This window comes from Maniola hyperantus, chromosome 20, assembly GCF_902806685.2.
Source record: "Maniola hyperantus chromosome 20, iAphHyp1.2, whole genome shotgun sequence".
Classification (NCBI taxonomy): domain Eukaryota; kingdom Metazoa; phylum Arthropoda; class Insecta; order Lepidoptera; family Nymphalidae; genus Maniola; species Maniola hyperantus.
In genome coordinates this window covers 5,108,982-5,124,197 of record NC_048555.1, presented here as the reverse complement: position 1 = coordinate 5,124,197, position 15,216 = coordinate 5,108,982, and the positions used below count along the sequence as shown (strand labels likewise).

At 36.4% G+C, this 15,216-nt stretch overlaps 2 protein-coding genes across 3 annotated transcripts in view; one reads left to right on the top strand and one right to left on the bottom strand.

Annotated features, from left to right (window-relative positions):
- Positions 1 to 15,216, bottom strand: part of Galphao (G protein alpha o subunit) — a 70,592-nt gene that overhangs the window by 26,260 nt on the left and 29,116 nt on the right. The window lies entirely within an intron of this gene.
- Positions 3,506 to 15,167, top strand: LOC117991644 (probable cytochrome P450 49a1). The gene is given in 8 exon segments (XM_034979241.2): positions 3,506 to 3,846; positions 3,928 to 4,044; positions 8,693 to 8,769; positions 8,859 to 9,100; positions 9,102 to 9,334; positions 11,034 to 11,112; positions 11,622 to 11,957; positions 14,376 to 15,167. Coding segments are annotated over 8 exon segments (1,551 nt in total). The 3' UTR covers positions 14,502 to 15,167.

Sequence of the window (15,216 nt, the reverse complement as noted above, 5' to 3'; positions counted from 1 at the left end):
CACCCGCTTGTAGCGTATCCAAATTCCAAATGTCGCAATCGATGTAACGCCTCATCTTTTTTTATGGTTCCAACGACACTCTATTACTAAGCGTCACTGTCCTTCCGTTCGTCCGTCTGTCTGTCTGTCAGGCTGTATCTCGTGAACCGTAATAGAGACCGTAACAAATTCATTGCCGTTACAAAAACAAATAGTAAAGATTTCAAAAAGGCCGCCATGAAAATTAAGTGTTATTTCTTGTACAATGGTAGGTACGGAACCCTTAGTGTGCGAGTCTGACTAGCACTTGGCCGATTTTTTTTTAAATTCTGATACAAGATAGCCTTTGACTGCGTTCTCACCTGATAGTAAGTGATGAATTGATGATGCAGTTTAAGATGGAAGCGGGCTAAATTGGAAGGGGTATTGCAGTTACATTAAACTTTTCATACCCCTGATCGGTTTCTACACGGCATCGTACCGGAACGCTAAATCGCTTGGAGTCACTGCTTTGGCGGTAGGATGGCATTTATTTATCCCACATCTATGAATTTATCACACATGATGAAAGTTCCATCATTTGGTCATGAATCGTATCCGAATGTCGCAATTGATGTTACAACTGATCATTCATTTATCTCAACATCTAAAATTGACCACAGACGAATGTCATCATTTGGTTTTGAATGTTTCATGAATGAATTATTGCAGTAGAAACATTTCTCTAAAGGGATGTAAATTGCATTGCACATTCTAAAAATATCCCAATCGATGTAACAACTCAGATCATTAACTTATCTCCATTAAAATAGACAAGCACAGATCTGGTATTTATTGAATGTTCCGAGATCATTGCGCAAGATTCACAGATTTCTTAAATGTTCTGAAACGGAATTCCAAAGCAGATGTCTCATCAACAATTTAAAAAGCAACAAGTTACAAATGGATGTTCTAAAATATTCACAAAAGATACAATAATTATTACTGTAAGTTCAGAACGGAAATTGGATCGGTCTAAAATTGTGCGCCATGTTTCAGAAATCATGTTCAGAATGCCACAATTGTTAGAACGAATGAACGATGCGTCATCAGCATTTTCAGTTACAAATGAATACTCCAAAACCAATGCTGCAAAAGATGCAAAATCTGTAAGTTTCTCAATGGGATCAAGCCTAGATAGTTAAAAAATTGTAAAAGTTTCAAAATGCAGTGGTTATACCAAATATGGAAAAGGAACTTTTCTTTGAACATCATGTAACGATGGGATTTTCTTTCTTCTGTGAATTACTATAAAAACGGCAAACCGGTGACTTATTAACAAACAAATAAATAATTAGTTATGTCCGATAAGAATAGAATAGAAATATTTTTATTCAAATAAACTTTTACAAGTGCTTTTGAACGTCAAATGCATGCAATGGTTCGGAATGCCTTTGAAGACTTAAACAACTCAGAAGTTACACTCATTTTAACAGTATTATCTAGTTCATTAATAAGGATGAATATAAATAACTAGTTGATGCCCGCGACTTCGTACGTTTCCAGGTTTATTAAAATTCCGTGTTCCAAAAGTAGCATAAGTCACTATCCAGGTCTTAAACTATACCCATGCGAAAAATCACGCCGATCCGTTGCTCCGTAGCGACGTGATTTAAGGACAAACCAATAAACCAACAAACAAACAAACTCACTTTCGCATTCAATTTATAATATGGGTAGTGAGTGATATGGGTAGTGATGAAGGATATAAAAAATGTAGTTTTATAGTCGAAAAATGTTACCGCAATAGCGTAGTGCTCTAGTCTAGGTGGTATAAAGAGGCACCGAAATCCGAGTGCGCGTCATGCGATGTTGTCATAAATCTGTCAACCCCCCGACAACCCGTGTAGTTACGAGTACATGCATAACCCGCTTTATCTGAATAGCTGACATCCATGCAAGGTACGTACGACAAATAGGTACGTGCAAAAGTCGAAAGTGCCTATTGCCTTTTATCAAGTGTTTTCGTAATACAATACGTATTACGTGCATCATGGGATGGATGACATAAAGTAGCAATTTTCCGAGCATTTGAGCACTCGTCGACCGTAACACACAAAGTGGTGTAGTAAATCGCAATCGCTCGTGGTTCGATAATGTATTCATGAAGGAAATGCTCTGGCGCAATCAGACGTTATTAATACGAAGACGAGAGGATAAAAGAACAGAGAGTTCCTTATGGATACTGCATCCGCCGCCGCCCGAGTTTCCGATGCAAAAGAACTATTCCTATCATGTTTCAGATTTTGCAGGATAACAAAATCATCCCGTAAGACTACATAAAAACTACATTAAATATGGCTTAATATTGAGTGCGAACTCCAAATAAATATTACACAACTTGCTTCTGTTTTACTATGCCAATATAAACAGTAAATATTGTCCCTTATTTAGCGCATGACGAAACTGAAATTTTCAAATATGAACAATGCGTTTTCTTCATTAGATAAAATCTGACTGTTGCGCCTCTGAAATCTGAACTGCTGCAACAAATAAGACTTAACGGGAACGATTGCGGAAGACGTGCAAATATGGTACGAATGTGTTCCCAAAGGCCGGACGAGTCAATCGGCGCGAGCGCACCGCACCCAACTCCCATTGAGGGAACCACTAATTGGACACATCACATTTATCTGTGACGTCATTTTATTCAATTGGCAACTAAGCAACACGAATATGAGCGAACTCGTGGTTCAATCAAATATAGTAGCATACAAATCCAAGCTCAAAGATAAAAACAGCGCCATATTTGAAGATTTACTTACAGTATCGGATGGGTTGCAAGTTGTAACTATTAACATACACACACTAATAAACCCTACCAGCAAACTATTGCATGGAGCTGAAGGGACGATTTGTAATCCCATGCTAAATACCTATGCGAAAGTTTAGACACTAGTCTTCCAAATAATAAACAATAGAGCATGTAACAACCATTATCGAGTTGCAATGAACCGTTTCTAATGTAACACAATACAAAAACACAAGGAAGGAAAATTTGAAATAACTCCACTACTAAAAAATTTAATTTTATGGTCAATGTTTAAAATTCTGGATTATTTAATGCTTGAAAATGACTTCACGCTCCATTTTAACTTTATGTGTCAAATTTCAAGCCAAAAGTACGATTTTAGTCCTTATTTTATAGGTGGACCCGTACTTTTGACATGGCAGTTGACCCGTAGAGTTAAAATAACACGAGAGAAGTCACTTTGTACGGAGCATACCTGATTGATAAACACATAATGTAAAACAACATGCTTATACGTAACACAACACATAGTAGGCATTTGTTATTTGATATATGCTACACTATGTTCTGAGTCAATGGGTAAAAGGAGCAAAAGAAAATAATAAACCACGAGTTGTATTGTTGTAAGTCAACTTGGACAGGTATTACGAGATTGCTGAAAACATAACGTGGTCGCCCCACTTCCTTCACGCTACATCTCCAGGGGCTGGAAGGACCATCAGTATTGTGCACGCGATGACAAGTGCAAGGCGTTTCGCGACCATTCCAGGCCCCAGGCCACTTCCTTTACTGGGCAACTCCTGGCGTTTTGCTATCGGACAAAAGCTATGGCGGACGCGTAATTTGGATATCACGTTATGGAATTTAAGGGCATTAGCGGGCGCAGGCGGCGCTGCTAAAGTTGCCAAGCTATTTGGACATCCCGATTTAGTATTCCCATTTTGTGCCGAGGAGACCGCGAAAATTTACAGACGTGAAGATGCAATGCCATACAGAGCAGTCGCACCATGCCTCAGACATTACAAGCAGGAATTACGAAAGGATTTTTTTGGCAATGAACCTGGACTAATAGGCGTGTGAGTATTTAAGTGGATTCTATTTTAGATTATAGGTAGAAGTTATAGTATTTTCGTGTGAAATTAATTTATTTTTAACAGGCACGGCATGCCATGGTCAAAGTTTCGATCAAAAGTGTCAAAAGCTCTTGTGGCACCAGAAGCGGCGAGGGCTGCTGTACCGTCGCTTGACGGCGTCGCAATAGACTTTCTTGACAGGTAAGCTATAAAAGATAGCAGTTTACTTACACTAGCGGCACGCTATGATGGCCGGTTTGACACATTACAATAGTGATGTGGAATGTCAATTTATTCTCGAACAAAAAACAATTAAGTTTTGTTTTTGTACCTGATTAAATAGGTTTAATAAAACAAAAATGTATATGTTTATTTAATTTATTTGAACGAACTGAATATTTGAACGAAAATGAATATACATACTTTATATGCACACAAGAAACATATGAATACAAAAGATACCGAAAAAGGTGCCACAAAAGGCCATAATTAATCAGATTCGTCCATACTACTATTTTCACTGTCGTCACTGCTATCATCACATACATTAATAATTATATGTTCGTTTTCTATAATATTATCTATTTTCACATCTCTTTCATAATCTTCCCTTATTAATTTAACAGTTCTATTCACAACCTTTTCCCAGTCTCCTTTAGTCACATGTTCACAAGCTTCTTCTAATAATTTTAGCATTTTTTTTGTGGTAAATGGGGGTTCTGTATTGTGTCTTGCAGCATATCCCTTAATTTGAGCCCACACCAACTCAATCGCATTATACTCACAATGGTAAGGCGGTAACCGTATAACTCTGTGCCCATGTTCTAATGCTATTTCGTCAATGACGTATCGGATCTTGGTTGGTTTGTTTTCTTTTAAAAGACGTACTAATTCCGCTTTTAACATATTCATGTTTGCATCTACGCCATTTTTACGAAGCCATGCGACGATATCAGCTTTCTTTTGGGATTGGGCAGGTGGCTTGTCAATTTGCATCGAGTGGTATGGGGCGTTGTCCATAATTATAATAGATGGTTCAGGGAGGCTACACAACATTGAGGTAAACCATTCAGTAAACTTTTCTCCATTCATGTCTTCATGATAGTCTCCAGTGGTTTTTGACGCAAAAGCCATGAGAGAACCTTCGACAAACCCGTTGATGGTTCCGGCGTGACAAATTATAAGTCGCGATCCTTTTCCTACAGGAACTTTGGAAGTAGATGCTGCTGTGTCATCGTTCCAAGAACGGCCTACAGTATGGTTAGCATTAAGCCATGTTTCATCCAAGAACACAACATTTTGCCAATTTTTGATTTCTTTCACTTGCCGTAAAAAAGTATACCTTGCCATCGCTATATCAAATCTTTCCATCAATATTTTGCGTTTGTTACATTTTTTGTATCGAAATCCAATGGTCTTCAAAATCTTCGTTAAAGAACTTTCCCCACCGAAGAATAATCCAGCTTCCTTCAGTGAATGCACCAACTTTTTTCTTGTTGGATACTCCTTCTGTAAATAGTAGCCGTAAACATGTCTTCGGATAGCATCGGCATCAAAGCTATCGATGCCTACGACTGGTTTTGCTCGTTTTCTCTTTTTTGGTGTGTGAAGTTTATTTTCTTCTGTGCCAGTCTCGCCATATTTTTTTTTAGTTATCCGTCTAACAGTTCGTTGTCCAATATTAAGCGCATCAGCTACGCGTTCAACCACTGACGTTATAGGTAAAATTGGCCCTCCATTTTGAGCTTCACGATCGAAATAGTTACGAAGGCGTATTAGGAACTCACGTGTCTGACTATTTAGAACAGTTCTCTGCGTACGTTCGGTCATATCGACGAAATCCACAACAAAGGGCTTGAACAGAGTCCAAATTAACGAGCAAGGGTCAACAGTAATGCAGTATCAATATTTGAAATCCAAAGCCAGGTCAAAACTATATCACAATCGCATTGCACTGACAGTTTATACTTTTCGAAGCAACGTCAATTCGAAACTGCTTTGTTTTGCATTGAGCATTGACGCGAGTTTGCCGGAGGTAGTAGTTGTGCTAGCCAGCGATCCTATGTGACGATCGTATTAGATTCCATTTTTAAAAATTTATTGATATTTTTTTGCGATTTCAGAGGTTTGTCCACATAGTGAAAATTGTTCATATTCACAAGTACATTCACCCCTTAAATGGTGCAAACTGATTTTTCTACACTTGTATACATTTAAGAAATCAATTTAATAAATAAATTTTGAGTCCTAAACCTAAAACTACATTCGATAAAATTTATGAATCTCTGCACATCACTATCGTCAATAAAGTAATACAATTATTTCCTTCAAAGTCGTTATCAATTAATACGGAACTTCATGAGCGGACAAACGTCAAACCGGCCATCATAGCGTGCCGCTAGTTTAGTATCACTACCCAGTACTCATATTATAAATGCGGGAGTGTGTTTTTTGTTGTTTTATTGGTTTGTTGGTTTGCCCTTCAATCAAGTCACAACGGAGCAAAAGATCGACGTGATTTTTGCATGGTATAGTTTAAGACCTGCAGAGTAATCAGCTAGTTTATAATGAATACGTTTTATTTATTATGTACACAGTTCTTCCTTCTTATAGAGTAGTTATTTTTATTACTTTTGTACGTATAACAACAATCTAAGTTTTAAAATTTTGCATCAGTAGATAGTTACCTACTTACATTTCTTGTATTTGTTCACCTTTCGGGATCTTAACCTTTCACTCGCTAATCGCGTATTGGATTTTGATTAGCATATGAATGTGCCGCTTTTCTTCATTATCTTAAACTCTTTGCAACTGAATCAATACGTAATAGTTCTACTAGCCAGTGTGAAGCTTTTCAATTATTTCTACAGTGTACAATTAGTACTTAATTAACGCTGTTAATTAAGGATCATTCACAATAATTAGCACGTATTCTTTTGCAAATTCATTAAGCAATTAGAGTACGATAAATCGTTAGATCAAATAAGTAGTTAATGTCACAAAACACAGAAAATTTAAAAAACTTCGCAAATATTCAACTTGCATCAAAAGGATTAGATTCTGGATCAGATTTTAACAGCTAATATTTTCCGTAATTAGTTCCGTAGGTCCTTCTAGACATATCTAGATATTTTTAATAGGAATATCCGGAACAACCTTCCCGTTTGTCATTTAACATCTCTCGCCATTTTCAAATCACAATAAAAGTAACGAGATTTCATAGGTTAAAATATATTTTTAAAATGTAAAATTGTAAATAATATCTGTCCACGCCTGTACTCACGTGTTTAGTCGACATTAGCCCGACAAGTTTCGAACCCATACGGGTTCCTTTTTCAAGGGAGTCCGTTCGCGCACGTGCCGCGGTTTCAAGGGCGGTGCCCTTGAAAAAGGACCCCGTATGGGTTCGAAACTAGTCGGGCTAACGTCGACTAAACACGTGAGTATAGCCGTGGACAGATATTATTTAGAATGGATATCACTTACGGTAGTTTAAACGCTAAAATGTAAAATTGCATAAAAATATTGGCAGGACTATAACATTATAGGCAAACGACAATTTAATGTGACTTCAAATCGAAGACATCATTAGGCAAGTCTTGATACCGGGTTATCGAGAACCTACAGCGAGCGTTCCAAAATATGAATTTAAAAAGTGAAAACAGATCAAAAACGAGTGCGAGTCAGACCCGCGCACCATGGGTCCGTACTACTGTTATATTTTTTCGACATTTTGCACGATAAATCAAAAACTATGCGTAAAATAAATAAAAATCTGTTTTAGAATGTACAGGTAAAGCCCTTTCATAACATGATACCCCACTTGGTATAGTTATCTTACTTTGAAAATTGAAAATAATAATTATTTGTTCATGAACACATTTTTTATTTATTCCCTTGCTTGAGCTTTAAGACCTACCTACCTACCGAATTTCATGATTCTAGGTCAACGGGAAGTACCCTATAGGTTTTCTTGACAGACACGACGGACAGACAGACAGACTCAGAACAAATGACTTTTGAGTAGGACCAATGCAATGCAATGCTCAATAGGTAGGTACAACTAGGTACTAGGCGACGACCTGGCCAATCGGTGTCGGGTTACTTGCTTGATGTATTCTAATTTGCTTAATTTAAATTCTAGAACATCTATTAGAGGTCATCGTATTACGGGTATACCTATAAGTCCATATTGTATGCTGTTATCAACAATGCAGCAAAGAACTAAGATGACAATCAAAGCTTGATGTACTCTAATTTGCTCTATTTAAATTCTAGAACACCTATATGAGGTCATCGTATTACGGGTATACCTATATAAGTCCATATAGTGTATGCTGTTATCAACAATGCAGCAAAGAATTGAGATGACAATCAAAGTGAGCAGTTTCTAAATATGCAAAGATACGGTCTCGTTGACTAGTTACAAATGTAGGCAGACTGAAGAATCACGGTTTAATGACCACATCCGTTTCTAACAGCGACGGCGTCTGAGTATTTGTTTTGCATGCTCCGTTCTGAGTCATTGCGGGAAACAACAATCTCATTCAATGAAAAAGTAACGTTCCGATTAAATGGGCTTCAACCGCTTTGCATTTGGCATAATCGCACGCAACCTTTGAGAATTTCAAACAAACAGTAGCATCTATATATTACTTATTGATAATCTCGTACGGGCAAAAACATTGTCTATTTGCGACTTGATAAAAAGTTTGCAGCTAACATTCAGATCTTTTTTTAAGTACGTATAGGATAGGGCTATAGGATATCGTTTATTCCTCCGAAGAATAGAAAGAAATCTCGCTGTTCCTAAAATGAGAATTTTACAAAAAAAATAACAATTTCACAGGATGGAGAACATTCTAGACGAGAACAGGGAACTGCCGAATGACTTTCTCATGGAATTATACAAATGGGCTCTTGAATGTAAGTATTTGTGTAATAAATAAATAAATACAAGAACTATACAATGCTTTGCCCGGTTAAGGATTTGTTCTAAATAATGTTTTTTTTAGCTGTAGGCGCCTGGGCTTTAGGAACAAGACTAGGCTGTTTGAAGGACCACGATGCAGATGCCAAGGAAATAATTAAAAGTATTCACGGATTTTTCCACAGTGTTCCCGAACTTGAACTATCAGCTCCTCTATGGAGGCTTTATTCAACCCCAGCTTACAAAAACTATATCAACGCATTAGATTCTTTTAGAAGTCTGTGTTTGAAGAGACTTACTGACAAAGGAGTTTGCGCTGAAATCGCCAAAAAAATCCGGTGAAAAGGTTGCAACTATATTAGCTTTAGACTTGTTGCTAGTGGGAGTTGATACTACTGCAGCGGCTGCGGCTAGCACTATGTATTTACTGGCAAAAAATTCAAGAGCACAAGGAAAGTTGCAAAAGGAACTGGACGAAAATCTTCCTGTAGATAGAAATTTTAATAGCAAAGATCTGGATCAGTTGCCATATTTGCGAGCTTGTATTAAAGAAGCCCTACGGTAAGTTATTTCCTTAATTTTGGGCAAGTGACTGAAGAGACTGATGACTGAGATTATAATAATTATGATTTATGAATGAATCAAGACAACGCAACAAACTCATTTTAAATATACGATAAATATAATCGTAGACAGACCACAGATATCAGAGCTTAGAATATCAATAGAAACTAAAAAGGGTATTATCAGTATATAAAGTGGTTCAGTAGAACATAACTAAAGTGTTAAATTGAGTAGCTGACATACAAAGATGAATGTAAATTACGTAGTCGTTTCTTTTGATCCCTAGTGGCTAGTGTAGAGTATTAAGTTGCTTTGTATGCAGTGTAACTCATACCGACAAGACACTTTGCGGCTAAAGCGGTTTCTTATTTATGTTGCACCACTGTATACAAGCAATGCAGATGTATTTAGGTGGACAGAACGTCGTGCTACGTCTTATATTTTATTCAGTGCTGGCTTAGCTTCCCATTTTATTTGTTACCGCACATGAAGTACTTTATAAACTTGGCTTTACAACATTGTTAGGATTCCGTATCTCCAGAGAGAAAAAAAGGAACCCTTATGGGATCACTTCGTTGCCTGTCTGTTTGTCTGTCAAGGGCCGACAACGAAATTAATACCAACAGGGTACTTCCCGTTGACCTAGTACCATAAAATTTGGCAGGTAGTAATAATATCTTATAGTACAAGTAAAAAGAAAAATTAGAAAACCATGAAGTTGTGTAGGTACATCAAAAAAATAATCAAAAATGTTATTTCTTGTGCGATGGTACGAATCCTTCATGTGCGAGAGTTCGACTGCCGTTGACCGTTTTTTTTTTTGAAATAATAATACAAAAAATCAAAATTAAGAGTAAGCAAGTTTATTTTTAGCGCGCTTCATTTCATATAACATAGTTTGGTTCTCATTTGAATATCAACCTTTTTGATTTCGTTCTCTAAACTAATATCTGAGTCTATAGTTTATTAGATTTCTGTAAAAATGTGTAGTTTTAAAGTTACACGGGCTCATAGATTTACATACAAATCTTAACCTATCAGCATCTGCAGCATTACCAATATTCTATATTAGGACGATAATATAGTGGCTCATAAAATGTATGCCAAAGTGCGAACCAAAATTGGATTTAATGTGAAAATTGCTTAAAGTTACTACGAGAATGTGCATAATACTGTGACGAGTTTAGTGCAGTATTTTCTAAATCGAAGCAACAATTAAATACTAAGTAGGTACTTTCTAAGCGTAGGTGTTAACTGTTACCATATTCAATGTCTATAATATAAAAATGAATCACTCATCGCAAATCTCGAGAACAGCTGAACCGATTTCGCTAATTCTTTTTTTTTAATAATATTCCTTGAAGTACGAGGATGGTTCTTACGGAGAGACAAATTTAAAAAATTTGAATCGACTGCTAGGCGGAATGAAGTTCGCCAGGGCAGCTAGTTCAGAATATTTATAGAATCATTGAAGTGTAACTGATCGTTACAATTTTCAGTACTAGTTTTACTATTTGGCAACATAATAAAACTTAAAAAATCAAATACTTCAGTAGTTTACGTAATTGTCTGCAAAAGAAACAAGTTATACAATGGAGAACACGTTTTGAGAATAAATGCGTCAAATTAAATTGCTAATGCCCTAATACATTATCCTTATGTACAGCTAATATGTATATTTTTTTTTATGTTTCAGTATCAAACCAGTAATCTTGGGCAATGGACGCTCAATACAATCAGATGCGATTATATTAGGATATCAAGTACCTAAAGGGGTAAATATCGATTTACTGTATAATTATATTAAAAGCAATAAATTCATTCTAGAAAATATAAATTCTTTTATAAAAAACCAATAATAAAGTCAATCTTCATTTTCAAAACCAAACCGAGTTTTTTCCCAGGACTGAACGTTGACGGTATTGGTAATACTGAATACATAATATACATTTGGGTTCAGGTAACTTTAAGGTTGACTGTGTGTATGAACAGGCTTCTACGGTTTTCCTCAAAACTACAAGACCAACTTGACCAATTAACTTGGATATTATGTTCTTAGCGTTACACAGCTAGTCACTTCAGAGCAGATTCTTAGTCATGTTTTATTGGTAATAAGAGGCACTGCAGTTGTGGGTTTTTAAACTTTTGCCCATGTGCAAAAAAGATCATAAATGATACTTAATATAAATAAGATTGTCGACCTCTATACTTTCTTACGATTTGTTCCTAAGCAAAAGTAGTTAAATCGATTACATTAGAACATTTCTTTGTTAACATTTTGCAGTCACACGTCGTCTTTCCACACTACATCATGTCAAACGAAGAAAGATACTTTCCATCGCCACAAGAATATGTACCAGAACGTTGGATGAGAAACAATAGCAACATTATTGGGGAGGAGGAATTTGCCAAACATTTTGCCAAAGCTAGTGATCACACTATGCAAATACGGGGGAAAGCAAACGGACCGATCTGCGAGCATGCAAAGGCATTGTCTGTGTGGAGCAAGCAAAAGGAAATTGGAATTCATCCATTCGCATCTCTGCCATTCGGATTCGGACGCCGAATGTGTATTGGGAAGAGATTCGCTGAAGCGGAGTTGCAGCTTTTGTTAGCTAAGGTAACGAGATTTAAAATATATGGCCGACTGACCCCTCGTGGCATGGTCCAGGTATTTAATAAGGACCCGGTTACTACGCTACGCTACTGTTTACGGTCAGATTAGTATTAACCCAGTTTAATTATTAAGTAGACTGTAGATTTCTGTTAACGTAAGGCAAAAACAAGACTCCATTAAATTTCCTCTGACTATTTAGTTACATCAATTTCTCAAAATTTTGGCGTATGAAACCATATTGAGCATAGGTCAAAATGGCGATTTCTACTTGGTTTCATTAAAACTAATTTAAATTTTCAAATGATCAAACCACAGTGAAATAATAATTGTATTTTCCTGTTCTGTATGCTATAGGGAACAGGCAAAAAGAGACCACAGACAAACGAAAGAAAATCAAAAGTTAAGACCACAGACAGACGAAAAGACTTTGGAAGCACTTGCTTGAGTTCTTGAGGTATCGATCACCCACCATTCCAGTATCTTGGAAAGCGGCCTAAATAATTAGCACTGGGAGGTTTCTAGAGACTACCCAAGAATCTAACCCTCGCACACCGTGGGGGACTCGTCATAAGCCTTGTTTTTTGAATAAAAAGTCAGTTAGTTTACTAAGTAAGTATTAGTTACTATGCCAGACCACCGACCGAGAAAAATACTCAGTTTCAGACAATTTTTCGCCCATCCATAGATATTAGTATGTCAATTTAACGCCGAGGGGTCAATCGCACAGATAAATTATGAAACCCGGACCGGTCCGGGACGTCGAGCGGAATTTTTCAGGGGATGCCTGAAAAACAGCGCTGAGGTAGTGTACCCACATACACTACTACAGCATTACGCTGAGGCAATTCCCTTTTTTGGGACAGCTAAGCGCCACAGACACGCATTCGGGTTTATGTCAGACATTTATTTTATTTTATTTTAGACTAGCTTATGCTCGCGACTTCGTCCGCGTGGACTACAAAATTTCAAAACCCTATTTCACCCCCTTAGGAGTTGAATTTTCAAAAATCCTTTCTTAGCGGATGCCTACGTCATAATAGCTATCTGCATGCCAAATTTCAGCCCGATTCGTCCAGTAGTTTGAGCTGTGCGTTGATAGATCAGTCAGTCAGTCAGTCAGTCAGTCAGTCATTCAGTCAGTCAGTCAGTCAGTCACCTTTTCCTTTTATATATATAGAGATTAATTTTACTGTAATTCCATGCAATTCGGCTGGGAAAATCGCCGCCTCTATACACGTACAGTCGTACACTATCTATAGGAGCTAAGTAAGTGCGATTGTTTTCTCGGTTGAAATGCATGGAAAGCCGTACGTATTAGTTAAGTATTTGTGATCTTTTTGTCTTCATGCTCTGTTTTTTGTTGTGTTTTTTTTTTGTTTTGTTTATGTACGTTTGTCTGGTGTTGTTCTGTTTTGTACTGTGCGCTATGGTCCCAAATAAAAGGTTATTTATTTATTATTTATTATTAAAATTTAAAAAATAAGTTTTTAACTACGATTTCAGTTGATAACGTCGCATTGACTAAAGTAGTTAGAGAGAAAAAAGTTATAAAAAGGATTTTTGAGTCAGAAATATAATAATTAAAAAGACTAGCACAATTTGCTGGCCGTTTCTATGAATCAGGTAAAAAATAACAGAACAGATTTTAATGAGGCCTTTAGAACGAAGGTACATTGTGCTGTAGGATCGCAGCAAGGTGTTTTCGCCCGAATGAATACTATAGGGTAAAGCAAAGCCAACAAAGGTATAAAATAATATATTCTTACTACAGTGGATTTTTTTTTATTCACGACGAAGTACAGTACTAAGAAAATATGTATGATGTACCAACTACATTTTTTTTCTTTTGGAATATTTATTTTAATACAGAGACAGGATGATACTGTAGGTAGTTATGAAGTTCACGGTATCCACGCGTAAGGATTTTTTTCTGACTAGGTACTTATGGAACTAATAGATGATACACACGACTTCGTCCGCGTGGATTTAGGTTTTTAAAAATCTCATGGTTTGATTTCCCGGGATAAAAAGTAGCCTATCTCTATCTCAGGATGCAAGCTATCTTTGTAAATTTCGTCAAAATCGGATAAGCAGATGGGTTGTAAAAAGGTAACAGACAGACAAACATTATACACAGATAAAATTATTGAATTTGAATTAGGTACTTATAATAATATTTTACTTTATTTTATACTCTAAATTAGGAGTGCAGTTTGTACTAGATAGAACTTGCTTGTAAGCGTCGTTGATAACAAATTATTGTGAGGTTAAATTTTGCTGTCCCATCTACCTTTGGGATACTGACGTTTAAAAAAAATTAATTATGGAATCATAAAAGGTTTGAAGCTTTGTATCACATAGCAAGGCTGCGTTAAAAATATTAAGTAATACTCAAATAAAACTTGTTTCTTTTTTTTTCAGGTATTCTACAAGTATAAAGTGACTTGGAGGTATGGAGACCTAACCTATAGCGTGACACCGACTTATGTGCCAAATGAACCATTGAAATTTACACTTCATCCGAGAAAATACGACAGATCAACATAGATTAGTAACTTAAAGCTCAATCACACTAGGGACAAAGTTTATGTCTGGCGGACAGAAGGTTTCGGTGACGCGTCGCCGCGCAGACATTTTGTCCTTTCCGGTTCTAGTCTGTCGGAGCTCTTAGGTTCTAAAAGCACACACTATTGAATTTTTTTTGTTGCCTAGTGCGTTTGAGCTCTTATTCATTACTAGCTGGTGCCCGCGACTTCGTGCGCGTGGATTTGTTTTTAAAAATCCCGTGGGAACTCTTTGATTTTTCAAAAATAGAGTGAAATAGGCATTTCACTCTCGAGGTCTTTAACTATACCCATGCAAGAAATCACGTCGATCCGTTGCTCCGTAGCGACGTGATTGAAGGACAAACAACAAACTAATAAACCAACAAACAAACACACTTTCGCCTTTTTATATAAGGTATTAAGGGTAGTGAAATATGGGTAGTGATTACATTAAAGTGTCTTGTACCAAACAGCTAAAACACAAAATTACCTATCTAAAATTTCAATGGATAATTATCCATAAATAATTTAATAAAATAGAAATATTTAAACATGCAAACTAAAACAAAATTTTGATTTGACTAGTAAAATCAAAGTAGGTATTATCCATAAATAATTTAATTATTATCCATAAATATTTCTATTTTGTACATATGCATGTTATATGTTGCATGGTCAATGGTCATTTTAATGCTATGTTTTGTAATAGTCAATAG